The 27,722-nt window shown below is 40.0% G+C and overlaps 1 protein-coding gene across 7 annotated transcripts in view; it reads left to right on the top strand.

The window, feature by feature from the left end:
- HECW2 (HECT, C2 and WW domain containing E3 ubiquitin protein ligase 2) overlaps positions 1–27,722 on the top strand; it is a 392,970-nt gene that overhangs the window by 219,354 nt on the left and 145,894 nt on the right. For all 7 annotated transcript variants that reach the window (XM_034954717.3, XM_055108913.2, XM_063595507.1 and 4 more), the window contains one exon: positions 24,168–24,275. In XM_034954717.3, coding sequence (XP_034810608.1) covers positions 24,168–24,275 — 108 coding nt within the window. The remainder of the gene's footprint in view (positions 1–24,167; positions 24,276–27,722) is intronic.

Below are 27,722 nucleotides of genomic sequence, written 5' to 3'. Positions count from 1 at the left end.
TGTATCATATATATGTATCTCATATATGTATCATATATATGTATCTCATATATGTATCATATATATGTAGCTCATATATATATGTATCTATGTACCATACACACACACACACACACACACACACACATACAATGGAGTACTATTCGGCCATGAAAAAGAATGAGATCCTGTCATTTGCAACAACATGGATGATACTGGAGGTCATTATGTTAAGTGAAATAAACCAGGGACAGAAAGACACACTTCACATGTTGTCACTTACTTGTGGGAACTAAAAATGAAAACAATTGAACTCATGGAGATAGAGAATAGAATGATGGTTACCAGAGGCTGGGAAGGGTAGTGGGTTGCGGGGGAAGTGCAGATGGTTTATGTATAAAAAAATATGGTTAGATAGAATGAATAAGATCTAGCATTTGATAGCACAACAGGGTGACAACAGTCAACAATAATTTATTGTACATATAAAAGTAACTAAGAGTATAATTGAATTATTTTTAACACAAAGGATAAATGCTTGAGGTGATGAATATTTCATTTACCCTGATGTGATTATTATGCATTGTATGCCTGTATCAAAGTATCTCATGTACCCTGTAAATATAGGCACCTACCATGTACCCACAACAATTAAAAATTTAAAAATGCAGACGCCTAAGACCCATCCTATACCTACTGAATCACAATTTCTGTGATTTGCTCTATGGAGTCTGAATTTTAAACATGAGTCTCAGATGATTCTAAGACACGTAAAATTTAAGAACTACTCTTTCAGCATGTGGGAATCTGTGTGATATGTTTAATTCTGAATCATACACTATGGTGGTTAAGTATAAATGCCAATTTTGTTCACTAATGTGAATATATTAGAGTCTCTGAATGTGTTCTTTCAGGAGAGCATCTCCAGGGTATATTATTGTGTTCATTGCTATATGCAAAGCATTATTGGAAAAGGGTAATGTTCCCATTTTACAGACAGAAACAACATATATATACACAGATAAAATAATTTTACATCTTTCTCTACTAGTTTCATCTTAATTGAAGATTTTTGCATGCTTAAAACCTATTCTTAAATTCCCCCTGGTTTACAATAATATAATTTAATTTGGAATGAAAAATAACATAGCTGAAGAACCCATTAACTGTGCAGTTAAAGAGTTATAAATTGAATTAGAGAAGGGGGATTGTATTTAAACCCCTTAACATTTCACTTGGAAACATTTGTGTTTCCATTAATATGGAGTTAACGCAACGTTAACACAAAGTTCACCATTAAGGAAAAATATAATACTCTTGATGTTAATATGAAATTCTCCCATGAGGAAAAATACTACATCCTAAGAGCTTCAAGACATATGCCAATCAAATAAAGCAGATACCACTATAGCTGGGTCTTTAATTCTGTGGTGGAAGTAGGTGAAGGGAAAAGAACTACATTTATTCTGATTTGTGTATAGCTTTCAGAGTTTTTGGCACATTACATATGCTTGTGGGTATTGATCTGTTAAACATAGATAACTGAGGGTCATTTATTTTTGTGTATGAAAGTAATGGATCACAATGCTGATATTTTGGCTTGAATGGACATTCCTAGAGGGATTTCCTCGTCCACCGAAGATGAGGATATCAGTCCTTTGGGAATTTTCTTCTCTTCCAAAGCATATTAATAATTTCCCAGATAAAACTGAAAAACCTTAAGAAAGTAACAAGTCCTTAATTACGTTTACTAAACTCATTGTACCACACAAATTTCTTCTGAAATTGTGCAGGGTTCTGGGAAATCTCCCTCTGCACATTTCAGCCTTGCTGTGGTGCTCCCTTGATCAAGTTCCTGGAATTCTCTGAGCTCAGTTTCCTCATCTAGGGGCTAAGAACACTTCTCAGAATTACTGTGAGAATTCTTTCAGTGGATGATTCTTAATTACTGAGCGTAATTCTTGACATTTAGTGAATGGTAGGTAGTTATTGTGGGGGGAAGCTGTAGAAGAGTGGCAAAAGTATGGGTAAGCTTTGATGTTATACAGACCCAAGATTTGAAATCCAGCTAGTTTCTGGCTATGTGATCTTCTGTGAACAAGTTATTCAATCTATCCCCTAGTTTTCTTCATTTATGACATGGGGATTGTTACTCTGGTGACTCTGAGGATTAAATGAGTGTGTGTACACACTTATAGGGCCTAGCATGTATTCAGTTATTATAACAAATAATAGTCATGATCGTTTTTAGTGAGTTTAACGGCCTACTTTCTAAGCCAAATTTAAAAATACACGTATTTTGTACACATGTATCAACTTGGGTTTATATTTGAGGTCCTACCCTTGATATTTTAGCAGCTACCTCACTTTTGTATATATTTTCAAAAAGCTTTCTGATTTATACACAGACTGATGTGTATTCCCATTGAAACATTTTGGGAATCTGAAAACAGAGTGACAACGGGACAAGCATTCCTCTGGCTGCTTTAGGAACACAGGGTTCGAAGAAAAAGTCTCCAATAAAAATTGCAGCAGATAGGCAGACACATCCAGTGAGGCTTCAATAATGTATATAAGTGATGTCAGCCTCAGAGGCATGCAAAATGCAAAACACAAAGGAAATTCATAATGGGATTTTCAGGAAAAGGGTTGTTCCTTCCTGATGTGCTAACCTTGATTCTAGTTGTGTTTTTAGTACCAGCATAAAGATAGGTGGAGGAGGCACTGCTGAATTTTTCCATTGCCAATTTGTGTTGTAATCTAAGGACTGTGTCTTTGCTCTTCCCTGCTTTACTCGCAATAAATATTCTGCGAGCTTTGGGGAATGAGCTACTTTAGTTAAGTGATGTCTTTAATTGTGTATAATTAATCCATTCAGCATCCATAAATCACATTTCCACCCATGGGCATCCTTGCTAGATCAATAGCTTTGAATGTTGAAAACTGTAATAATCAGTTGGGCTTGCAGTGGGAGATCTGATGGAAATGGGAAAGATAATTGGGGGATAATTTCCATTCCTTCATTCTTAAGCTTCCCTTTCTATCCCTTTACATCAATTCTTGAAATTTCTAGATGCTGTTCTCCTTCACCAGCCTCATCCCTTCAGAGCATGGTTCATATGCCAATGCCTTGAGTGAGCTTTCTCTTTTTCTCCTGACCACGTCATGTTGATGGCCCATCCATACTCTGAGGATCTTTTCTTTTTCCTTTGTAGCATGTGTCATAATTGTAATTAAAGAATTCATTTTATATTTATTTAATGTTTTTCTCCTTAAAATATAAGCTCTGTGAGGGCAGGGGCTATGTTTATTTTGTTCGCAGCTACCTCCCAGTGCCTAGCACCATATGATATCATAGTAAGTAAAAACATAAGAGTGTTTTGTTGATAAAAAGTCGTTATTAATGTGCTTCCCCATTTTATTTGTTGCTCTTGGTTTTGCTGGACTTTCCCCGCAAAGGGATGTGGTTTGGAGAAAGGAAAGCATATGTGAATTTATGATACTCTGGATATACCTTCTCAATATAATCATTTGCTATGATTAAAGTAGTACTGGCTGAATTACTTGTGCTTAAAAAATTACCATCCCAGTGAAAGAGTACATGTGTGATGGCTTGAAATCGGAGCTCCAACATTCATCAACCACTGTGGCCCTACACTTTTTAGTTTCTTTCTTGGTTAGCTGGAAAATCTAATTCCATTATGATAGTGTCTTATGCTGGGGGGAAGTAGGTTTTCTCCATATAGGAAAATAGATAGTCACATGTAGGTGTTGGTAATACATGGGTAATCCAGAACCTAGAGCGCAGGTAAAGTGGTGTATGTACCAAATGTTATGGTATTTGGAAGGCAAAGAATCATGGCTTGGAGGACCAGAGTGATAGGAGCATCAGGTGGGATTCAGAGACCAGGGAGTGAGTGATAGTAAGAGCTGCACCATAAGCAGAGTAGGTGAGTCTCTCTTCTACCCAACAGAGAGTCTATTGGTCCATAACTAGAAAGTAGTCAAGAGCTCAAGATGATACTCTATTCCTGCCTGGGGATAAAAACAGAGAGGCTTACATTGTTAAGAAGTCTATTTGTTGTCCATAGGCTGTAGCCAACTTTGATGCCAAAAAGAGGAAATATATTTATTCTTTCTAGATTTCTTATTCTTTCTTTTCCTCCTTTCTGTTTCTTTTTAGAGACAGGATCTCACTCTGTTGCCCAGGCTGATTTGCATTGGCAGGATCGTAGCTCACTGTAGCCTCAAACTCCTGGGCTCAAGCGCTCCTCCCACCTCAGCCTCCCAAGTAGCTGGCACTACAGGTGCATGCCACCATGCCAAGCTAAGTTAAAAAAACATGTTTTTGTAGAGATGGTGTCTCACCATGATCTTGAACTCCTGGCCTCATGCGACCCTCCTACTTTGGCCTCCCAAAGTGCTTGGATTATAGGTGTGAGCCATGGTTCCTGGCCTAGATTTATTTTTCTTAATCTCCCAGTGGTGACTGAGCCCACTGTGGACCCATTGGCCACCTAAATTAGTGAGGTTGCTGGCATTTTCAAGAGTGTTATATGAGGAAGGCAGCGTATCTTAAAAGAGCTTGGGTTTAAGTGTCTTTCAGATGAGACTTTAAATCCTGGCTGTTATCACTTCTTCTCGGTGAGCCTCAGTTTTCTCATCTGTAACATGGGCCTAATGACACTACTGACCTTATTCTTAGAGCACAGTGACACTCATTTGATACTATTTTTAAAGCATCTCCTATGTGTCCCTGGCACATAGTACCATTCTGAACATGCTTGCTATTATTGTTGTTTGCTAGGACACTGGAAAGTCATAGTGATTTGTTCTAAAACTGGGCTGGGTTTGCATGTCCAGAAGAGGCCTGGACAGGGTGATGGTGATCCTGGAGTGCCTGGCTTGCTGTGTTCACTCATCCAATTCCAGAATCAGCCCAAAGCTCTGTGGCCCTTCGAAGCTTCAGGGCAAACTGTGTCTGGGTTAAGGGAACAATAGAGAGGTAATTGCAGCCATCAAATGTAGTGTGAAGCTTAAATCTAGTTTGCATCTTTTCACAGCAAATGTACCTGACATGTAAGACCATTTCATCTAGTTTTCCTGGAGGTTGCTGGAGAGAGATGGTCTTATAGCCTTTGATTACATTAAACCAGCACCTTGTAATTGCAACCGCTGACACAGGTGGGCTAACAGCTTCAGAAAGCCCCTTTCTCCATTAAAGAATGATGGATCTGGACTGGGGATTTCCCTACCCCAACTCTTTCCAGTATAAGACAAGAGCATTAGCTAGATTGATAATTGTATCTGTTTTCACATTAAAAGTCAGGTTTGAAAATAACTTCTGCATTGATAACCGCATGTTTGAATTTTCATTAAAGCTATATTACATTTGAAAAAGCTTTAGTCCTTTTTCACAGTTTGAAATCACAAGTCCACAAATTTCACTCTGGATTAGTTAAAATACTGTAAGCCCATTTCAGTAACCTAAATGAATGCTATGTCTGATTTATGGTAATGGTAAGTTGGAGTTCTCAGGTAGTGACCACTCTATTCTGAGTAAATCAAATAGCAAGCTCCCCTTTCTGGGATTGCAGTCAGCTTGTTTGACATCAGCCCACTCTGTGTGCGTGCGTGTGTGTGTGTGTGTGTGTGTGTGTGTACACATAACTCATTCTTTGGAATTCTCCCATGGAAAAGCAAAGGAAGGAAGCTGAGGGGAGGATGGGGCGATTGCATCCTGTACCCTTTACAGGGGTGTGGCCACGACTGCCTCAGCTGAGGGGATGTGATACATTTTTTTCACTTAGGATGCCTGGACAGTGATAAGTCTTGATGAAAGGCAGGAGTGGCTTTTAGTGTCATTCGTACTGGACAGGAGCCTCTTGTTAGAGACCTGCCGGAATCCTGTCTAGTATTTCATTTCTAGAACTTTGGGGGAAGAGGAAGAGAAGCAGGAGCATCTGTGAAGTGGACCTGCAGAGCTTTCACAGCCACCTTAGAACTCCAGACCCGCCTTGACTTCAGTTCAGCTCTGGCTGCTCCTATGAATGAAACTGCCACGTGGGTTGGCCAGGTGTATGATTTTAAGGAAGAATGCCATGTTTCTTCTTGCTGCTGCCTAAGTCTCATTTGACTGATGGATTTTAAAACCTTTGGGATTATATGAGGTAAGATATTGGAAAGTGCTGTGGAATGAATTCCACTGTCACTTGATTTCCTTGTCCAGCTGTTTGGGATTTACAGTTTTCTCTGCCTTTCACTTTGAAAAGCTCTTAAAAGTGGTCCCCTCCCAGCTGGCTGAGGGACAATTATTAACAAACTATGTGGCACATTTATCACTTGGCAACTGGATATAAGAGATCAGTGCTGAGATTAAAGCATGCAAAACTGTTACATATAGACAGTCACCTCATTGTGAATTTTTAGGGTTCTGCTTGTTTTAAATGGATTGTGTTGTTAAGTACAGGTTCTACCTACAAGAAAATGCTTTTGAAAATTGCCTTAGGTTGAGTCTAAATAGATTTCATGGAAGGTTATCTGTCCCTGGAATAATCATGGTTTTTGACAAATTTTAAACTTCTTCTCTCAGAGAGTGAGATGTGAAAACAGATTTACTTTTAGGGTAAAGTTCAAATGGACAAGTATTCATAGACATCCATATTCTAGAGACTGTTGATTGAATGACAGTCTTACAGCAACACTTTAACTTGAGAATAAAACCATGGTTTTTATGTAGTATCTTGTGGCAAACTGACTCAGTTTTCTATAGACCTCTAAAATTTGCAAGCAGAAAATCCACTTTAATTAATTATTTAAAAACTGGAATGACTCCAGGGCAAAATTTTAGTTTTATCCTAATTCCTTACAAGTTAGTTTTATACAGTGAAATTTTTTACTTTTTGGCTATTAAATGCCAGTCAGTGATTCTCAAGAGGGGTGGTGATGTTCATTTTTATTGCCATGTAGGGTGCAACTGGCATTTAGTGCCTGAGAGCCAAGGATGCTAATGTTTCTGCAATGTATTGGATAGACTCTCACAAAGAATTACCCACTAGAATGCCTGTAGTGCCCTCATTGAGCACAGTTTAGTGAAAAGTATGTTGAAGATTTAGTAAAGACTTACATGAGCAGTCATCTCTGGAAAGGTAACTGATCTTCTGATAAAGCAGTTTTGGAGAGGGACCCACAGAGAGCAGTCACTTCGTAACACTATTCTTTAGGATCAGGAGCAGTGAATGTTTCAGAAATATTTCTCCCACCTGTTTTTTTTTCTATTTTAGGTTCAGGGGTACATATGCAGGTTTGTTAGGTAGGTAAACTTGTGTCACAGGAGTTTGTTGAAGAGATTATTTTGTCACTCAGGTACTAAGCCACTAGGCTTAATTTTTTTTTCTGATCCTCTCTCTCCTTCCATCCTTCACCCTCGAGTAGGCCCCAGTGTCTGTTGTTCCCTTATTTGTGTCCATGAGTCTCATCTCTTAGCTCCCACTTACAAGTGAGAACATGCAGTATTTGGTTTTCTGTTCCCGTGTTAGTTTGCTAAGAATAATGGCCTCCAGCTCCATCCATGCTCCTGCAAAATACATGATCTCATTCTTTTTTATGGCTGCATAGTATCCCATGGTGTATATGTACTACATTTTCTTTATCCCATTTGTCATTGATGGGCATTTAGGTTGATTCCATGTCTTTGCTCTTGTGAATAGTGCTGCAGTGAACATGCGCAGGCATGTGCTATTATGATAGAATGATTTGTATTGTTTTGGGTATATACCCAGAAGTGGGATTGCTGGGTCGAATGGCAGTTCTGTTTTTAGCTCTTTGGAGGTTTGCTACCCTGCTCTTTTTGTGTAATTTTTTTTTAGAGACAGGGTCTCTCTCTGTTGCCTAGGCTGGAGTGCAGTGGCATGATCATAGCTCACTGCAGTCTGGAATTCCTGGGGCTCAAGCAATCCTCCTGCCTCAGCATCCTGAGTAGCTAGAACTGCAGGTGTGTGACACCGTGCCCAGCTAATTGTAAAAAATTATTTGTAGAGGCAGGGTTTGCTATGTTGCCCAGGCTAGTCTCTAACTCATAGCGTCAAGCAATCCTCCTATCTTGGCCTCCCAAAGTGCTGGTATTACAGGCATAAGCCACTGCCCCCAGCCATTCCCACATGCTTCTAACTAATATTTTCAGGCTGAGATTAGATGAGCTCCAACAAGTATTTGGTTTAGTTCAATAAGAGTAACCTCCTTCTTTAAATAAAATTAGCTATTATAGTTCCTCATCCATATTATATGAACTCATTAAGATCAAAGGAATAATTTACTCCTAACCAAAGTATGCTTTTGTATTGAACATTGTATTTCATAATGATTGTATATTTCTCTGAATTTTCAGCCTTAGGTGCAATGTAAAAGTAATATCCTACAGGTTCTAGAATTTGCTAAACTTCACTTACTATTAAAAGAGATTATCTTTGAGTGCAGGCTTAATATATGCATGGTTTTGTTTGTTTGTTTTAAGATGGAGTCTCGCTCTGTTGCCAGGCTGGAGTGCAGTGGCACCACCTCGGCTCACTGCAACCTCTGCCTCCCAGGTTCAAGCAATTCTCCTGCCTCAGCCTCCTGAGTAGCTGGGACTACAGATGTGTGCCATCACACCCAGCTAATTTTTGTATTTTTAGTAGAAACAGGATTTCACCATGTTGGCCAGGATGGTATCGATCTCCTGACCTCATGATCCACCTGCCTTGGCCTCCTAACATGCTGGGATTACAGGCATGAGCCACCGTGCCTGGCCTGCATGGTATGTTTTAAATAATTAGAGGAAAGAAAGGAGGGTGTGTAATCAAATTGCTATTATCATTCCTGGTAACTCTTTACACACATAGTGACAAGGTAGAGATTCTCAAGTTGAACACTATATTCAAGGTCCTGGTTTCATTGTGTAGGGAGATGAGGGCACCTCCATCTGGTTCTTTATCAAGCCAGGCTTAAAGCTCATTGACAGAATTTTAAGCTTTGAATGACCTTCTGTTGAAGAACTGGGCAGTATGGAGATACTACATGTGAGATACTGTGCTATGCTCTTAGTGGCATGGTTTACAATCACTGTACAGTAAGGACTTCACCCATGCTGCCTGTTCTTTTGGCATCTATGGATTAAGAAAGCAGAGTTTCAAGAAACATAAATAAGCATGCCTTTGTTTTAATTTATGTATATTTATGAGAAATTAGAATAAAATAAATTTTAAAAGTAAAAGCTAAGGAAATGAAGTTGGAGAATTGTGCTTTTGAGCAATGAAATGAAAACATAGCTCCCTTTAAAAGAAGGAATAAATAGAGTTTCTTTTTTTTTTTTTTTTTTTTGAGACAGAGTCTCGCTCTGTCGCCCAGGCTGGAGTGCAGTGGCGCGATCTCGGCTCACTGCAACCTCCGCCTCCTGTGTTCAAGGGAGATTCAAGCAATTCTCCTGCCTCAGCCTCCCAAGTAGCTGGGATTATAGGCACCTGCCACCATGCCCAGCTAATTTTTTGTGTTTTTAGTAGAGACAGGGTTTCACCATGTTGGTCAGGCCGATCTCAAACTCAAGTGATCCACCTGCCTCAGCCTCCCAAAGTGCTGGGATTACAGGTATGAGCCACTGCGCCTGGTCTGAAATAGGTTTTTAAAACTCGTATGTTTAGCTCCTGATATATGCCAGGTTCACATACTATACTCATGTACTCCTCACAGCTTTCTGAGCTGAAGTGTGATTACTATCATTTTATAGATTAAGAAAATGGAGTCTATGCAGTTTTCAAGATTTGCCCAAGGTCATAAATCCAGTGAATGGGAGAAATGGAATTTAAACCCAAATCAGCTGTTACCCAGCAGTGGCAGCCTGGCAATATCAGTATCAAGTGGTGTATTATTCTCATTGCACCTGTAAGGTGTGATATATACATAGAAAAGGAAAATGTACTTTTGTTGGTGTATTAGTCCATTTCACACTACTATAAAGAACTTCCCTAAGACTGGATAATTTATAAACAAAAGAGATTTAATTGACTCACAGTTCCACATGGCTGGGGAGGCCTCAGGAAACTTACGATCATGGCAGAAGGTGAAGGGGAAGCAGGCACCTTCTTCGCAAGGTGGCAGGAGAGAGAAGTGAGCAAAAGCAGGGAAAACTGCCTCACAAAACCATCAGATCTCATGAGAACTCACTTGCTATCATGAGAACAGCATGGAGAGAACCACCCCCATGATCCAATGACCTCCCTCCCTCGACATGTGGGGATTACAAGTCCTTCCCTTGACACATGGGGATTACAATTTGGTAATTTGGGTAGGGACACAGAGCCAAACTTTGTTGGTAAATAAAGGTTTATGTAGGCTGAACACTAGTGCTATAGTAAACATGTTGCATTAAGGGTTTTACTGAGCTACAAAGTGATGGACAATCAGAGCTTTATATTTTGACTGATTAAAATTGAGTGTGGGGAAAATTGGACTTTTGGGAGTTGTTTGAATAAAGAGAGGGAGGAGAAGAGCATGGTGGAGGTAGACAGTGAAATTACAGGATGGTGTTTGACTTGGAGAGGGCTTAGAGGAGGATGAGTGCCGCCCCCCCGCCAACCCCCCCACCAGGGTTGTCAAACTGAAGAGTGCGAGATTGGGTCACAGCCTTTTGCACTAAGGTGGATATTTGTATCGGCTATAGCTCTGTCTGCACAGGGAGGATGGAGATGGAGGTGAGTCATATCCAGGTTATGGCTCCCATGCTTGGTCATTGGCCTGGGCATGAAGCATTGTGTGCCATCCTCTCTTGCCGTTCTACCATCTGTTCTGCACACAGCAGCCAGAGTTATCATTATCATTTTTTAATGCAGATCATGTCACTTCCCTGCTTTAAATCCTTCAATGACTTTCCATTATCCTCAGAGTGTGGTCTAGACAGACAGTAAGGTGTAGTGTTGAGGAGCATGGTCACTGGAGCAAGACTGGGTTCACTCTGTGCATACAGTAATTCCACCTTATCCATGGGGGATACGTTCCAAGACCCCCAGTGGATTCTGAACCTGAAGATAGTGCTGAACCCTACCATACACTGTTATTCCCTATACATATATACCTATGATAAAGTTTATTTTATAAATTAGGCACAGTAAGAGATTAACAGTAACTAATAACAAAATAGAACAATTATAACAATATATTATAACAAAAGTTAGGTGAATGTGGTCTCTCTCTCTCAAAATAGCTTCTGTGATTGTGATCTCTTTCTCTGAGAATATCTTACTGTGTTGTACTCACCCTTCTTCTTCTTTTTGTGATGATGCGAGATGACAAAATGCCTGCGTGATGAGATACTATGACAGCTGATCTGATAATTGAGATGGCTACTAAGTGACTGACAAGCAGGGAGCATCTACAGCATGGACCTGCTGGACAGAGAGATGATTTACATCCGGGCAGGATGGAAGGGACAATGCAAAATTTCATCACACTACTCAGAATGTACACAATCTAAAACTTATGAGTTGTTTGTTTCTGGAATTTTCCATTTAATATTTTCAGACTAAGGTTAACTTTGGGTAATGGAAATTGCAGAAAGTGAAACTATGGTTAAGAGGTGACTGCCGTACCAGCTTTATCATCCTAGACAAATTTCTTAACCTCTCCCTGTTTTACTCTCCTCATTGTTAAAAATTTTATAGATAATAGTTCTTACCCTAAAGGGTTGTTAGAGGTTTAAATGAGTGAATAAAAGTAAAACACTAGAACAACACTGGCACATAGTAGGTTCTAGAGAGTGTTATTGTTATTATTACAGTCCAGAAGCCTGCCCCTGCCTGTCTGTTTCTCTCATCTCTTCTTCTCCCACTCTCTGCCTCATCCATGCTGCTGTGGCTGCATCACTTGGGTGTTCCTTGGAACATGGTAGGCTTGCTTCTGTTTCAGGGCTTTTGCATTTTTGTGTTATGCCTTTTCCCAAAATCTCCCTGTGGTTCAGTCCCCTGCTTCATTCAGGTTCCTGTTCAAATGCTTCCCTGACCAACCTATGTAAAATTGTACTCTCCTACCAACCTCTCTCCACCCCATTCCCAAGCTTTCTTTCTTTAAGCCAGTTACTACTACTTGACATTACATTTTTGCTTATGTATCTGCTTACTGACCACTTTCCCCACCAGACCAAAATCTCCACCAGGACAGGGACTTTGACTCTTTTACTCCTACCCAAATCCCTGTCACTTAGAATATTGCCTGGTAGATAGTAGATGCTCAATAAATATTTGTTGAATGAATTTTTGTAAATTTCATTTTCTCTATCCCTTCTATAATTGCTGTTTTCATTCTGTCTTTGAGGCTTAAAATGTTCTTTTCAACTGTCTTTGGCCTGTTTATCCAAATGGAAAAAGAGCATTTACTCTGCTCTTTCTTATGAAAGTTCTTTGACAGCAGGAAGTCTTGTTCTAATACTTTGAGCCTTGTTACAGGGGATGGGATTGAGGCATTTTATCATCATTGTCATAGAAAATTCTTGAAGGGCCTAATGTTGGATCTTGTGCTAAGGTGTTTACCGAGCTACCAAATGCTGGCCATACTTCACCATTTAAAAGGGCTCGGGTTTACATTTTCATTATAAAGCATAATTGCCAAAGGAAAGTAGCCATGCAAGTATGATGGGGAAAATCATGTACTGACAGCAGTGTGTACTTGAAAGAGACTTTGGAAATCTTGAAGTCTGAAGTTTTACAAAGAACACCTCATTCCTGCTAACATTTTTATCATGAAATTGGATGCAACTATTGCAAATGCCTTATTCTGTTTTCACATGAGATTTATCGTAAGTTTTACAATAGCCACCATAAATTATAAGTTTCTTGTTTGATGTAAGTAAGCCTTTAGTAATTTTCCATTTGAGCATTATCAAAGAATTTGAGTTCTCACAAATCCTATGTAGTAAAACATTCAGTCTGGGGAAAAAAATCTTAATTTAGAAATGCTCTGAAAATCCTTGTCAAGAAGGAACTTTAAGATGTTTCAAAGGCCTTACTCGAAACTGGTTATGTGATCTTAGGTAAGCCTCTTAATCTTTTTTGTGCTTTGGTGTGACCAACTGTAGGATATAAACAAAGTTGAATGTCACATCAGCAGTGTGGATGAATTAAGTGTGAATGTTAATTGGAAATTCTTATTATAAAGATCCAGAGTTTAAGCTGGTCTTGTGGAATTCGCCTGATAATGCTTACCAAGAATTTGCAATGTTGTCCCTGTTTTTCTCTACTCTGAATAAGATGGAGATCTCTTTAAAAAGGCTTTGTGTGTTCCATGGTGAGAATGTTATTTCTTTTTTGTATATTTTAAGAATATAGTACTAATATTCAATTAATATCATATAATCAAAAGAAGATATCAAGATACTGATGCAGGATTTTTCTCAGCCCCCACAGCAGGAGGCACCCTGTCTAGTCAGCCCACCAGGCCATGGTTGGCTTGCACTCCAGTGTGGAACCCAGGGCTGCTGCGACTGTGCGCTCAGCCCCTAGTGGGAGGGAGTATGTGAGCAAGTGAGTGTGGGGTCTGGCCGGCCATTCCAACCACTGGTACAGCGGCAGGCTCCATGCAGAGCTTGTGGCTGGACCAGCCATGTCACCCTGACGGGAATGCGGTGGTGCCCAGGCAGGGGTGGCCACAACCCTGAAGCCTCAGAAGGGGTGTTACAATGTGGTAATTAGCTCTTTTAGTCCCACTATCTGCAGCCTGACTGATGGTGGTGTATTAACAGTCCAGTTAGCTCCTAGCCCCACTCTGGCCCATGGCTCTAGGGCTGGGGCTTGGCCCTGATGTTGCTTCCTGTTGCATGGGGTGGCTGCCCTCCACTGGCAGAGGGCAAAGGGCCACAGTATTAACAGCCTTTTGAGTACTTGCATTCGGTGGGTCCTGAGTTCTTGCCCCACATCCAAGAAGAATGAGGTCATACTGACAATTGAAGGGTGATGAGGTTGGAGAATTATATTGAGCAGTGAAACAGCTCTCAATGGAGAGGGGACGGGAAAGTAGTCTCTAACCCTAAGTCAGGTCATCTATCACCCTAAGTCAGGTTGTCTCTGCCAGTGTGGCTGAGTCTGAGGTTTTTATAGGCACAGGATGGGAGAGGGACAGACCATAGGCAGTACTGGAAAAGGCAACATTTGATTGGTTAAAAAGCATTATTCAAGAAAGAATCAATGGGGAAAGGGTGGGCAAACATGAACAGAGGTTCTTACTCTGGATCATGGCTTTCATCCAGAACCAGCAGCGTGGTCTTTCAGCCTTCAGGCTGTTTTTGGCTTGAAGGTGGCATTTCACCAGGGACTCGCCCCTATGTACCTAGGCATTTATCTGCCTCTTGTCATTATCAATATCTTTCATTCAACCAAATATTAGCACCTACTATGTGTCAGGTTTTATTCTAGGCACTTGGGATACATCAGTAAACAGAATAGACAAAATTCCTTGACCTCTTGGAGTTTACATTCAACAGAAGAAGACAGACAATATATTTAAATGTGTAACTAGATTCTTATAGAGTATGTGAGAAGGTGATAAGGATTATGGATAGGAAATTGAGCAAAGTAAGATAGTCTGGGAATGCTGGAGGAAGACTTGCATTTCAAAATGAAGCAGTCAGAGTAGGTCTCATTGAAAAGGTGATGTATAAGCCACAAAATTGAAGGGAGGAATTGAGCCATAACAGTATCTCGGGGAAAGTTCCAGGTGAATGGGATGGCCAGAGCAATGTCCCTGGAGCCAAATCCTGCCCACACCTTTGGGGACATCAGGGAGGTCAATGTGGCTGGAAGGGGGTAAGGAGCGAGGCGGGGAAAGTAGGAAAGGGTGCGGTCAGAGCTGTAATTGGAGGGAGTGGGCAGCCATGTCCTGTGGACACTGGAAGCCATCATAAACACTTTGGATTTCACTCTGAGAAAAATAGGGAGCCACTGAACAGAAGAGAGACATGTTTCTATATGCCAGTGTGACATGTGTTTGAAATTGATTCTTTTGTAAGCCATTTCTGAACTGCTTCTTATTATCTGGTATACTGGGCCATGATTGTAACTCTTGGGAGGGATTTACTGAAATGAGTCCAAGTGTTTCTTCTCACTGGGCTGTCAGTAATTTCTTTTCCTTGTCAAATGAGTGTTTAATCAAATAGTTTAGGACCAATTGTTTTTATCTAGGAAGTTGCTGAGCAGAGCCTCCTCCCTTTGCCTAGTACATCTAGAGGTGTGAGTGTGCAGGTGACCCCTCAGGGGTGTGGTTCAGACTTGACTATATGTCACCCAGTTTGGATCTAGTAAGACATTTCACATTCTCCAGTTGGGCCCCACTCCCTGCTTGTGATACCCTGCTATAGAGGATACAGCAATAAAACATCTCTCTTAAACTTGATAGTGCATATTGTGAGTTCAACAAGTGTGCCCTGTGCCTCTCCACTCTGCCAGCATTCCCTTCCAGGGCAGTGATGAGGTCCATGTCAGAGATAGTGTCCTGCACACCTTTCAGTGCACAGATATTCCCAAGGCCAGACCTTGCAGTCTTGTCATTGGCTCTTCTAAGCCCGTGTTGTTTTTTTCTACCCAGTAATGTGCTGGTGCCCATTTCTGCATTCTCGGGCACACTGTTCTCAGCAAATCATTCTGGTGCCATTCAAGTGGCTTCAAAGCCGTAGTCGCCAGTAGGTGCCCTCTTAGCAGGTGGCCTGGTGGTGCCATGATTGTCAGACACACTCTTGTCTCCATTCAGAGAAGACTTTAATATAAAGAATTGGGCATCTAAGGAGATTGTGTTAAAAACTAATGCTAAGTTTGCAAATTCATGAGAAAGTTTGCCAGTGAATTCTCCTAGCACTTAATAAAATTGGTGCTCCATTTGGTACATTCAGTTGTGAAGACCCACCCATCTTCCACAGTATAGCTCAGCTCTCAAAGTCGTCGTCACAGTTTTCTCCTCAATGTAGCTCTGGGATTCCAGTAACTGGCCTGGTACTTGCTGGTAAATTTGTACCATTTTAACAGTCAAGCAGTCCCTCTGAAGGGGTGTTCTTTGCCCAGGTCTAGAATGATAATCTTGATTCAACTCCTAGCTTAGTATTGCTCTCCAATCCCAAATTCCAGACAGGCATCTAATTCCCGAGTGTACCCATAATAAGATCAAGCATCTTTATGGTTGCAATCTCAGGACATAGTTGTTTTCAATTTATATACAAAAGATAATTGAAAATCAATTTAGAATGTATGCCATTTTTTAAGAAAATGTAGAGAGGAGATGGAATTACTTTAAAGCAAAAGAAAATTTGTAAGTATTATTTTTCTGCTCTCTGGCACAATCGGTCACATGGCATCTTTCTCAAAAAATTTCTCCTCTATTTTCAACTCTCCTGGGTTGATTGGTGGGAGGGTAAGTGCTTTGGATACTTTTTTTGTTTCTATTTTATTTCAAGTACCGTATGGAGGTTTTGGAGTTATTTAACATAGACATAAAAACATTTCCAAATCTAGAATATGTTTGGATATGTCTGATATGTCTGTTCATGTTTCCTATATATTCTCTTATTATCTTAAAAGGATAATTTTCTGGAAATCCAAGAATCATGTACAGGAAAAAAATTAATCTTTTAAAAATAGTTTTCACACCCATCTCTGTGTGTGGAATATTATGGGGAAGAAAGAACTTGAAAAAAAATTTAAAGTTTTTCTGTTTACATTATTTTAGCTTGGTGTGTCATTTTTTTAAAAAAAAAGAATTAGTTTTTTAAAAGACTACTCTCTATAATTACATTGTAGGTTAATATAATTATCAACTTTTCCAGGGAAGAAAAGGATAATCTCCTGGGGCCCAAGCAAAAATGGTAACATTGACCTCTGAATTCAGCTTTAAATATGTTGTTTCTGATGACCATTCATAGAACCAAAAATGTGAACTGTGGAAGGTAAAGAAATATATATGTCTAGGGAATGGGTGAGGAAACAATGTCTGGCTTAGATTTGTAGACTTCTCAAAGGAGATCTCCATAAACCCTTCCAAAGACACTTTAAACCTAACAGCTCAGAGCCATATGAATCAACACAGACACCAGGATGACTAATCATTCCTCCTCTTTTTTCCTCTTTTAACAAAACATGGTTACCTTTACCATAGTAATTTTCGCATTGCATTATATATCTATGTGCCTTATCCCGTCAGCTCCTTATGGCAGGAAGTATCCCCCCTTATCCCGTCAGCTCCTTATGGCAGGAAATAGATGCTTATGGTCTTCATAGTAGTCAGTCAATAAATACCTGTCAAATGAATGAATGAATGAACAAGGTAACAAATGAGAGGGACAATGGTCAAAGACATATGCATGGTCCACAGCATTGCTGTGATTGCTCAACTTCCCTGGAAATAACCATGAAGCAGAATTTTTCAAAATGTGGTCTTTATGGTACTTGCATCTGAATCATCTGGTTGGGGTGCTTGCTAAAATTCAGATTCCTGAGCCCAGACTCAAACCTACTAAATTCAAAGTCTCTGGAAGAGCAGCACAAGAATTAGCATTTTATTTGTTTATTTTTTTAAGACGGAGTCTCGCCCTGTTGCCCAGGCCGGAGTGCAGTGGCACAATCTCAGCTCGCTGCAACCTCTACCTCCCAGGTTCAAGCAATTCTCCTGCTCAGCCTCCCGTATAGCTGGGATTACAGATGTGCGCCTCCACACCCAGCTCCTTTTTTGTATTTTTATTAGAGTTGAGGTTTCACCATGTTAGCCAGGCTGATCGCAAACTCCTGACCTCAAGTGATCTGCCTGCCTCGGCCTCCCAAAGTGCTGGGATTACAAGCATGAGCCACCATGCAGGAATTAGCATTTTAAAGAAGCACCACTCACCCCCTTATTCATTGTGAGCCATGAAGTTGGGCATTCGTTGCCCTGGAGGATCAGGTAGCTGAAAGAGATGGTGACCCGTGAGGATCTGTGACAGTGAATGTGCAGGAGATTTTGGTAAGTCTGCTTATATAGAGATTCTGTTTAAGACCCCTAGGTGTTCCTCCTAAAAATAATGTGGTTTTAATGAAGGAAAAGGGGCCTATTTCTCACCTCATTAACAAGCTCTGAGAAGTTTCTCTGTGTCATTATATAGTTAGTAGAAGAGGGTTGTGTGTTGTAATCTTCTATTTCTACTCTTTTATCTCCTGGGTCCAAACACTTTGTTTCTCCCTTGAAGAAGCAGAATTAACATAACTAATTCCAGTATTAGTAACAGGATTAATGGGAGTAGCTCTAAGTTGTAATTTAAAATAATAATAATACATGAAATCACTCTGGATAAGTATCATGTTCAGGCATGGTGGCTCACATCTGTAATCCCAGTACTTTGGGAGGCCAAGGTACGCATGCGTGCACACACACGCACACACACACACACACGTTTCACTTTTCTATTTAGAGAAAATGTGTAGCCAACTAGACTTGTAAGAGAATGAAGAAGTCGTGAGACACGAAGGGACAAGCTTAATATAAACCCTACCAAACAAAATTAGATTTAGAAGGTATTTGGGTATATATGTATTAACATCTCCAATGTCCCTTTCTTTGTAATTATATTTCCACTAGGAAGTAACCTAAGAATCTAGAATATATACTCCTGTAATATAGACTGTTTTGTAACAGAAAAACAGACACTTTAATCCTAGTACGAGAGGAAATAGGAATGAGGATGGGAAAGAAGGCAAGGAAGGTAATGGTCAAAGAACAAAGACAAAAGCAGGAGAATATGCCTCATGGAAGCTGACAGGTTTCTAGGTTGAGTGGAAGGTCCCTCTAGAGAAAAAGGTTAAATATTAAGATGACAGAAAGTGACTGGTGGAGAAGAGGGCACCGCAGGCACCACTGTAAGGGGGAGTAGAACCCTGGGCAAGAAGGCAAGAAGTAGGCACAGATACAGAGGAGATAGTAGTAGGGAGATGGAGAAATCAAGGGAGATCAGGCCTAATGTCCTCTTGAATGCCACAGAATGCATGAGTTTAGGGACACAGAGTTCACACAGAGTTCCAGTGAGGGTGGAAATTAGGTAGGGGATGTGAGGACAGAGACAGATTTGGAATTGTTAAGAGAAACGAGAAAGGGAAGTGGCCAAGTATAACTTGGTTTTAAAGACCAGTGGCATTCTATGATTTGTCGGAACCTTTACTCAGTTAAAGGAAGAAATAAAGTTATAATTACTTCTATATTACACATGTGGGGGATTTAGAATTGTTTCTTTGATATACCTTTTTATATTCAGTTATTGTTCTTTTTTTTGAGTTAGGGTCTTGCTCTGTCATCTGGGCTACAGTGCAGTGGTGCAATCGTGGCTCACTGCAGCCTCAAACTCCTGGGCTCAAGGGACACCCCTGTCTCAGCCTTCTGAGTAACTAGGGCTACAGGTGCATGCCACCATGCCCAGCTAATTAAAAAAATTTTTTTTTTGTAGAGACAGGGTCTTGTTGTGTTGCCCAGGCTGGTCTCAAACTTCTGGCCTCAAGCAATCCTCCTATCTTGTCCTACTGAAGTGTTAGGATGACAGGCATGACCCACTGCACCTGGGCCCACTATTGTTCTTACTTTGGGTTGGGGGCATTTTGAAAAAGCCAAATCACCTCATACAGGTACTAAATGAGGATAAAAAAGAATAGTTCATTGAATATAGGAAAAAAAATATGTTGGCCTATACAAAAAAATCCATGAACAACAGAGCTGAGCAGAGAAAATGCTACCACTCTAAAATGATTCTCAGGCTAGACCAAAATTGACTGCAACCTAAACAAAGGTGTGAACAAAAAATTTAATCTAAAGGACTAATTAAAATTAATCTTCTTGGAACAAAGGAATTAGTCATTCTAGGCATTTCTTAGCATGATGTGCCAAGGCTGGCCATAGCTCTGCTAGCCACAGTAGGAGCAGTGGCAGTTGTAGAGATTGTAGTAGCCATTTCACAGTAATGTGAACTCTGTGTCCCTAAACTTATTTCTCAGGATTCATATTTGCAATTAAGGGTTGCTGCCACTCAGTGGCAGAAGTATTTGTATCTGTCAAGGATAATGAATTATCAAGAATATGATCACATCAAAGAAAAATTTCCATCTAGAATAACCAGAATATTAACTTGAGGGTCTCTTACTTGACAAGCACCATGGTTGGCAAGGAATAACGCAGCAGCTTTCCTTCCTTATGAAGGCCAAAGGATGGTCACTGGCCATGGCATTTGAACTTGTTTTCTGTAATCAAAACAGGCCCATCCAGCTTCTGCTCAGGGTCAGCTCATTCTGCTTCTGACCCATTTTTTGTCATATATGGAACATTTGTGTTCTGTGTGAACCTGAATACTCATGGTACAATTTACACATTTGGCTTCAAAGGGCTAACTTTTATTTCTTTAAATGTCACAGATTTCACCAGGCCAGGTGTGGTGGCTCATGCCTGTAATCCCAGCAGTTTCAGAGGTTGAGGCAGGCTGATCACCTGAGGTCAGGAGTTCGAGACCAGCCTGGCCAACATGGTGAAACCTCATCTCTATTTTGTATTTTGTATTTTGAAAAATACAAAAATTAGCCAGGCGTGGTGGCTTACACCTGTAATCCTAGCACTTTGGGAGGCCGAAGCAGGTGGATCACGAGGTCAGGAATTCGAGACCAGCCTGGCCAACATGGTGAAACCCCGTCTCTACTGAAAATATAAAAAACAAAAAAATTAGCTGGGCGTGGTGGCAGGCACCTGTAATCCCAGCTACTCAGGAGGCTGAGGCAGGAGAATCACTTGAACCCAGGAGGCAGAGGTTGCAGTGAGCTTAGATAACACCACTATACTCCAGTCTGGGTGACAGAATGAGACTCCATGTCAAAAAAAAAAAAAAAAAAAAAAAAAAAGTCACCAAACGGAAATGGAATTTTTTTTTTTTTTTTTTTTTTTTTTTTTTTTGAGACGGAGTCTCACTCTGTCACCCAGGCTAGAGTGCAGTGGCGTGATCTCGGCTCACTGCAAACTCGGCCTCTCGGGTTCAAGCAATTCACCTGCCTCAGCCTCCCGAGTAGCTGGGATTACAGGCGCCTGTCACCACGCCCAGCTAATTTTGTTTTCTGTATTTTCAGTAGACACAGGGTTTCACCATGTTGGCCAGGCTGGTCTCGAATTCCTGACCTCGTGATCCACCTGCCTCAGCCTCCAAAAGTGCTAGGATTACAGGTGTGAGCCACTGTGCCCGGCTGGAAATGGAATTTTCTACATGGCCTATGAACTAACCAGGGGAACTAAGGCAGACTTACAGAGATATAGAGTTTATCCCAACCTACAGGAGCTGGTGGGTGAATTGAACACTTAACTCTAGGCTTGTTTCATGGTAAAGCGTCTGGGAAGAAAGCACACGTTATTTATTCTCCCTTATTTCCTACTTCTGAGACTAAGCAAGGATATGCAAGTAGTACAATATTTATACATTGAGATGAACCTAACTAGCAAAGGAAGTGATATTAGTGACCCATTTAGAATAAGAGATGCTGACACCAGTTCTCTGTCCAAGCTCCCTTCTAGGGACCATGTAAAGGAGCCTCAGGATCTCCTCTGTCCAGGGTTCAGGCCTCATCCTCATCCCATTCCTACCCATCCATTCTAATTTTTGATCCTCACTGGTCCATGTTCCCAAAATTGTCATGTCAGAAATGCGTTTGGATTAATTTATGGGCTTAATTGATTGCCTGGGGAGAAAAAGTTTAGTAATACCAAATAATGCATACACTTTTACAGTGAGGTCACATTAACAGGTACAACTTTTTTGCAGTTGCTTTTTATCTTCTTGATTCTAGTACTTGCTCCTTAAAACCAGATTTGATACTGCCTCATCTTTTCCGAGGCCTCAAGAGGAAGGAATCTGTTACAACAACGTTTTTAGGAAATTTCCCATGTACATAACTACTTTTTTAAAAAGCTTTGTGAATAGGTGGACACCCTCTATCTCCTATGTGTGTGTTCTCTTTCTTTTAGAGTCCAGCCTTCTGTGCCTTCCAAGTGACCAGTAGCTAATAAGTAAATTTATTTGTGAAAATAGGAGAGTTCTTCTCCCAGCATCCAAGCAGCTCTGCTAATTAAAATATCTTTCAGAAGGTGAAGCAAATACCCTTGTTGTCTAACCTGGAGCAGTGATCCAAACTTGAGGATTCCAGATCAAGTCAGAAATGATGAGTCTGAATCACTGAGTGGTTTTTAGGATGGGTATATCTGTTAAGAATTGTGTGTAGCTGCAGGTAACAGAAACACAACCACAGTGGCTTAACCAAATAGGATTTTTTTTTCCTAGGTAGCAAGAAGCCTGAAGGCAGGTGGGTCAGGGCTCAATGGATCATCCTGATTGCGTCTTGCTTCTTGCTCTGCCATCTTAGCAATGTGGCTTTACTTCAAAAAGAGGGGACAGGGAAGAGCAAAAGGATGTTGAGTTTGTCCTTTTCTTATTAGGAAAATTACAGTTTTCCATAGGGTTCCACCTAGTAGACTTCCACTTACATTTCACTGGGCAGAACCAGGCCACATGTCACCATTAGCTGGATGGGATTTTGGAGAGGTATTTTTAACAGGGCACATTGTTGCCTTGAACAAAATTGGGGTTCAGTTGGCAAGGTAGAAGCTCAGTGGTTATGCAGCAAGCAGGGTCTGCCCTAAGGAGCCATGTGATACCTTTCAAATCCAGTGATTTTTAAGTGATTGCCCAAGTACCATCTAAATATCAGCATCTTGGTTATATTTCTGTATGAAATGGAGTTGTTTGCTCGCATTGTTTGTCTAGGAGAGGATGTGATGCCATGAATGGGTTATGTCTTTCCATTCTTATAAAGAACAGTGGCTGCTTCTTGGCCTTTCACAGTAAAGAACCTTTGACTTATAATGTGCTCAATGCAAATGCATGAAAGGACTATCCCTCCCAAAGTTCTTTGGCTTTTCAATATGATGAAACTAGTAGGGCAACCACAAAAAAAACCAGAAATCCCTCTGTCCCCTTGCTTTGACCCATTTTCTGTTTCTTTCGTGCTTAAAAGAAGAGAAGTTTTTCTCCTCGGGACTATTCCTTTGGGCTTGGGACCTTTTCTCCATCTTTCCATTTTTAGTGTAGCTCATACTTCACCCCGTCTTCTTTATTCCAACTCTCAGTTAAAGTAAAGTGCAACCTTAATCCTTCCTCCTTGGAAAGGGATTTGGGGAAACAAATGAGGTACATCTGGCATTAAGAGCCAGGATCACTACATACTTTTTAATGTGCCTATAAAACTCCAAATTGTCTCCTTTTCATGTTTTCTAGTTTCATTTCCTATTCTGGGCCACTAAGACAGAGCTTCAAACTAGTGTAATGTGAGCAAATTATAGAATATGAATCCCCAGTCCTCAGGGTGCTGGGGGCAGAGCCTGAGGAAGCCAGAGCATCCCTGCCTGTCATATTAAATTGTAATCATGGCCTCTGTTGAATCTAGTGTGCCATACAAATACTACCATTTTCTTTGTGCCATGAGGTCAGAAAGCTTGGAAAATGCTGCTTTCAGGCCTTTTGGGGGGATCACTGTTCTTTCTATTCTTCTTCAACACAAAAGCCTATAGAGACTCTTTTTTTTTTTTTTCTTATCTTGTCTCAAGGTCTATGCCTTTGGTCTTTTGCAAAGGACTGTCCTGACAGATGTGATGAACTTGGTTTGTGTTCCCTAAACACTGTTCCTGGCAAAGCTGTGCTGTATCTTGACTCACTTTCGTAGCTTAACGTCCCTTTTGTTCATCCCATCTTGAATTCTGTTATATTCTCCTAGGTCTGTTCTTCCTTTCCTTTTTATAAAAGCGTTTTACAAATGGGAGCACACCCAACCCCTTTGTTATAAATCAGCTCATAGCTAAAGTTGTAGCAGTTGTACCCTTTGTTCTTTGCAGTTTTGTCTTTTGGCAACATTGACCACCTTGGCCAAGCCCAGAGATGCCATCTTCTTTCCACCCAGCCCTCTTTCTCCCACATAAATGCAAGCACAGAAACTCGGGTAATACTCTGCTGGGAGGTAGTCATTAAGAATAATGTGCATTATATTTTCTCATTTATCTTTTTTCCATTTATTTTAGAACTTATGTTAATCTTCCTGCTAAGGAGAGACAGGTTATAATTAATCTGAAAAGTGTTTCTTTGGTTTTTCTAGATGAGAATTCTCCAGCCAACTTCTGGGATTCTAAGAACAGGGGTGTGACTGGAACACAAAAAGGGCAAATTGTATGGAGAATTGAGCCTGGGCCCTATTTCATGGAACGTAAGTAACTAAGTGTGAAATATAAACTTATTATTGAACATTGCATAAGTATGCAGAATTCTATGGAGTCTTTTTGAATGTTATTTTGAAATTCTTTGGTTTGGATTTACATATTTATGCCATGATGGAAAATATATTGTTTTAGAAAATGCTCAGTAAAGAATGTTCACATATTTTGAAAAAACTGTATGTGTTTAAATATACAGTTAGCCATCCATATCCGTGGATTTCACACCTACAGATTCAACCAACTGTGGATCAAAAATATTCAGGAAAAAAAAATGTCATTTTGTCTCTACTGAACAAGTACAGACATTTTTTCTTATTATTCCCTAAACAATATGGTATAACAATTATTTGCATAGCATCTATATTAGGTATTATAAGTTATCTAGAGATGATTTAAAGTATACGAGAGGATGTACACAGGTTATATGCATATACTCTGACACTTTATGTAAGGAACTTGAGCATCTGTGGATTTTGGTATCCCATGGGGGTCTTGGAACGAATCCCCCGTGGATATCAAGGGACAACTATATAATATGTGCATGTGTGTATATGTATATATACACACACACACAAACATACACATTTACATATATATGCAAATATTACATGTACATACATATACATGTATATATACAAAAATATATATAGTATATTTTATATTTTACATATACATTATGAATGTATGGTATATAAATTATATATGGTTACTTTAATACTTTACACATTTTTATATACCCTTTATATCTATAATTAATATTTATTCATATGAATTTCAGAAAGAATAAGTCAAGATTTCACTTAATTTAATAACATGACTTGCATTTGAAATATCTCATTATAATTTTTGCCAGCGGCAGAATAACTTCGTGTTTGGACCCCAGTCTTTTCAAAGTGTTGATGAAATAGACGGGCTCACTGACATTGAGGTCAGCTTACCAGAAAATCAGACATTGGCTGCAGATAACTCAACTATTACCTAATTAATTCAGTGTTATAGTCATTTATAAATTCAAATGCTCATATATAGTGCCTGGTTCACAAAAATATCTTGTCCCTTTTTCTGTTGGGTGATGGTGTTATTTATAGTTGCCACCAATATTATTGAAAAAATAGTAAATACTCAGTACATTTTTGTGGAATATATAGAAGAATGAAGGAATAAATGCTTTACTAGTTGGTCCAGGTTAACTTCTACATTTATAGAATTTATTTTTCTTTCTTTCTTTTTTTTTTTTTTTCTTGAAACGGAGTTTAGCTCTTGTTGCCCAGGCTGGAGTACAATGGCGCAATCTCGGCTCATCACAACCTCCGCCTCCCGGGTTCAAGCAATTCTCCTCCCTCAGCCTCCAGAGTAGCTGGGATTACAGTCATGCACCACCACGCCCAGCTAATTTTGTATTTTTAGTAGAGACAGGGTTTCTCCATGTTGGTCAGGCTGGTCTCGAACTCCTGACCTCAGGTGATCCGCCCGCCTCAGCCTCCCAAAGTGCTGGGATTACAGGCATGAGCCCCTGTGCCTGGTCATTTTTCTTTAATGTAGAAAAAAAATGGGCTTTTTAAACTTTTTCTGAGTTGTTGAGCTCTGAGTGAGCCTTAAGATTAGTATATGCAAAAGATTTAATATAAAAGAGAATGTGTGGGTACTAGTACTTAAAGATAGCACTTACTAAACGTGAACATTAAAGATTTGATTAAATGGAAACCTGCCACAAGCATATCTTTGTGAAGCATATCAAACTTCTCTAATACACAGTTATCTTAAAAGGTTAACATCTGTTACTTTGAATTGCCATTAAAGGCATGAAGTAATTTCTTTTACCATCCTTATTAGTAAATCAGCACTCTAGAACTTTCTCTAATCCTGCTTCTGCCCCATAAGAAATGTCTTCTTTTCATATTCCAGTTTTCTGACTGGATTCTCTCTTAGGCCTTAAAAGAAATGTCATTTTTAAGGGAAAATGCTCACAAAAAGCAGAGAGAAAGGAAGGTCAGAAAGGGGAAGTAGGTACATTCAGCAGAATCCTAGCTAATAGCACAGCATATAGGAAAGTTTGGAAGAAAACTTGCCAACATGTGAATGAGGATGGTTTCTGGCAGGTGGAATTATGGATGATTTGTTTTTTCGACTTATGTCTATGTAACTTTCCAACATTGCCCCAGCTGGCACGACTATCTAAGTAATGAAGAAATAAGTGATAAAAGAATGTGGGAAAATGGAATGGGAAATAGCTGGTTTTACTTTCAGTGTGATTCCTCCTTTGAAAGGATCCTGGTGTTTAAAAGGCTGATCTAGCTGAGAAATATTGCCAACTGAACTTCAGGGGAAAAGGTAAAATCACTTCCTTTGGAGTGATTTTGGCAAAATCACTCCAAAATGCTGAAGGCTGCTGGTAATTATTGCCTGTTGGAGTGCACAGATTGATATTACAAGGCTCATGTGAACCCCTGGGAAGAAGTCAGTACCACGTGCTGCTATAGTTTGGAATATAATGTGAGAAAAAGCCCATTTACAGAGTATCCCCTTTGCTGTGATTGATTTTCTTTCTCCCTCCCAAAGTGTTAGAGATTCATAATGTCCTGGCTGATTAGGCTATAGTTAAATAGCTCTGTCTTGACTGATTTCTCTACATCTCACCCTAGTATTTAATAGAAATGGGCTTGACATTGAAACTAGGAGTTGGGAATGAAGAAAAGAGAAGGGTTTTTTTTTTCTTTTCTCCGTATTTTAGCATTTCCACCTTAATTCTTCTCACATAAAATTGGGAGTATTGAGGAGCATAATTGTAAAACTGGAAATATTCAGTGATGCATTTTTTAAAGACTGAGAAATGTAGTATAAGTAAAGTTCAGGACAGTGAATAGGAATTTCAGAAAGATTCTCCTTTGAATAAGTCTTTCTTCATTAATCAGAATGAAGCACTCCCTGCCCCCCCAAAACACTCACCCCCTACCCTTGCAATATAAAAGAAGTTGTAATTATATTTATAGTGCCTAGAAATAGTCTATGCCTTTGGGATGTCTTTTTTTTTTTTTTTTTTTTTTTTTTTTTGAGACGGAGTCTTGCTGCGTCTCCCAGGCTGGACTGCAGTGGCGTGTTCTTGGCTCACTGCAACCTCCACCTCCTGGGTTCAAGCGATTCTCCTGCCTCAGCCTCCAAGTAGCTGGGATTACAGGTATGCATCACCATGCCCGGCTAATTTTTGTATTTTTAATATAGACAGGTTTTCACCATGTTGGCCAGGCTGGTTTCAAACTCCTGACCTCCAGTGATCCACCCACCTTGGCCTCCCAAAGTGCTGAGATTACAGACGTGAGCCACCGTGCCCGGCTGGATGTCATTTTTAAAACCCATTGTCTGGCTAGAGAATTCTTAAAGGGACTCACAATGGAATGTTGGTTGAATCTCTGGAGCTGATTGCATGGAACTTTTTTTTT

Source organism: Pan paniscus, chromosome 13 (genome assembly GCF_029289425.2).
Source record: "Pan paniscus chromosome 13, NHGRI_mPanPan1-v2.0_pri, whole genome shotgun sequence".
NCBI lineage: Eukaryota > Metazoa > Chordata > Mammalia > Primates > Hominidae > Pan > Pan paniscus.
The sequence above is the reverse complement of the archived record's forward strand: the minus strand, read 5'-3'. Positions and strand labels throughout refer to the sequence as shown.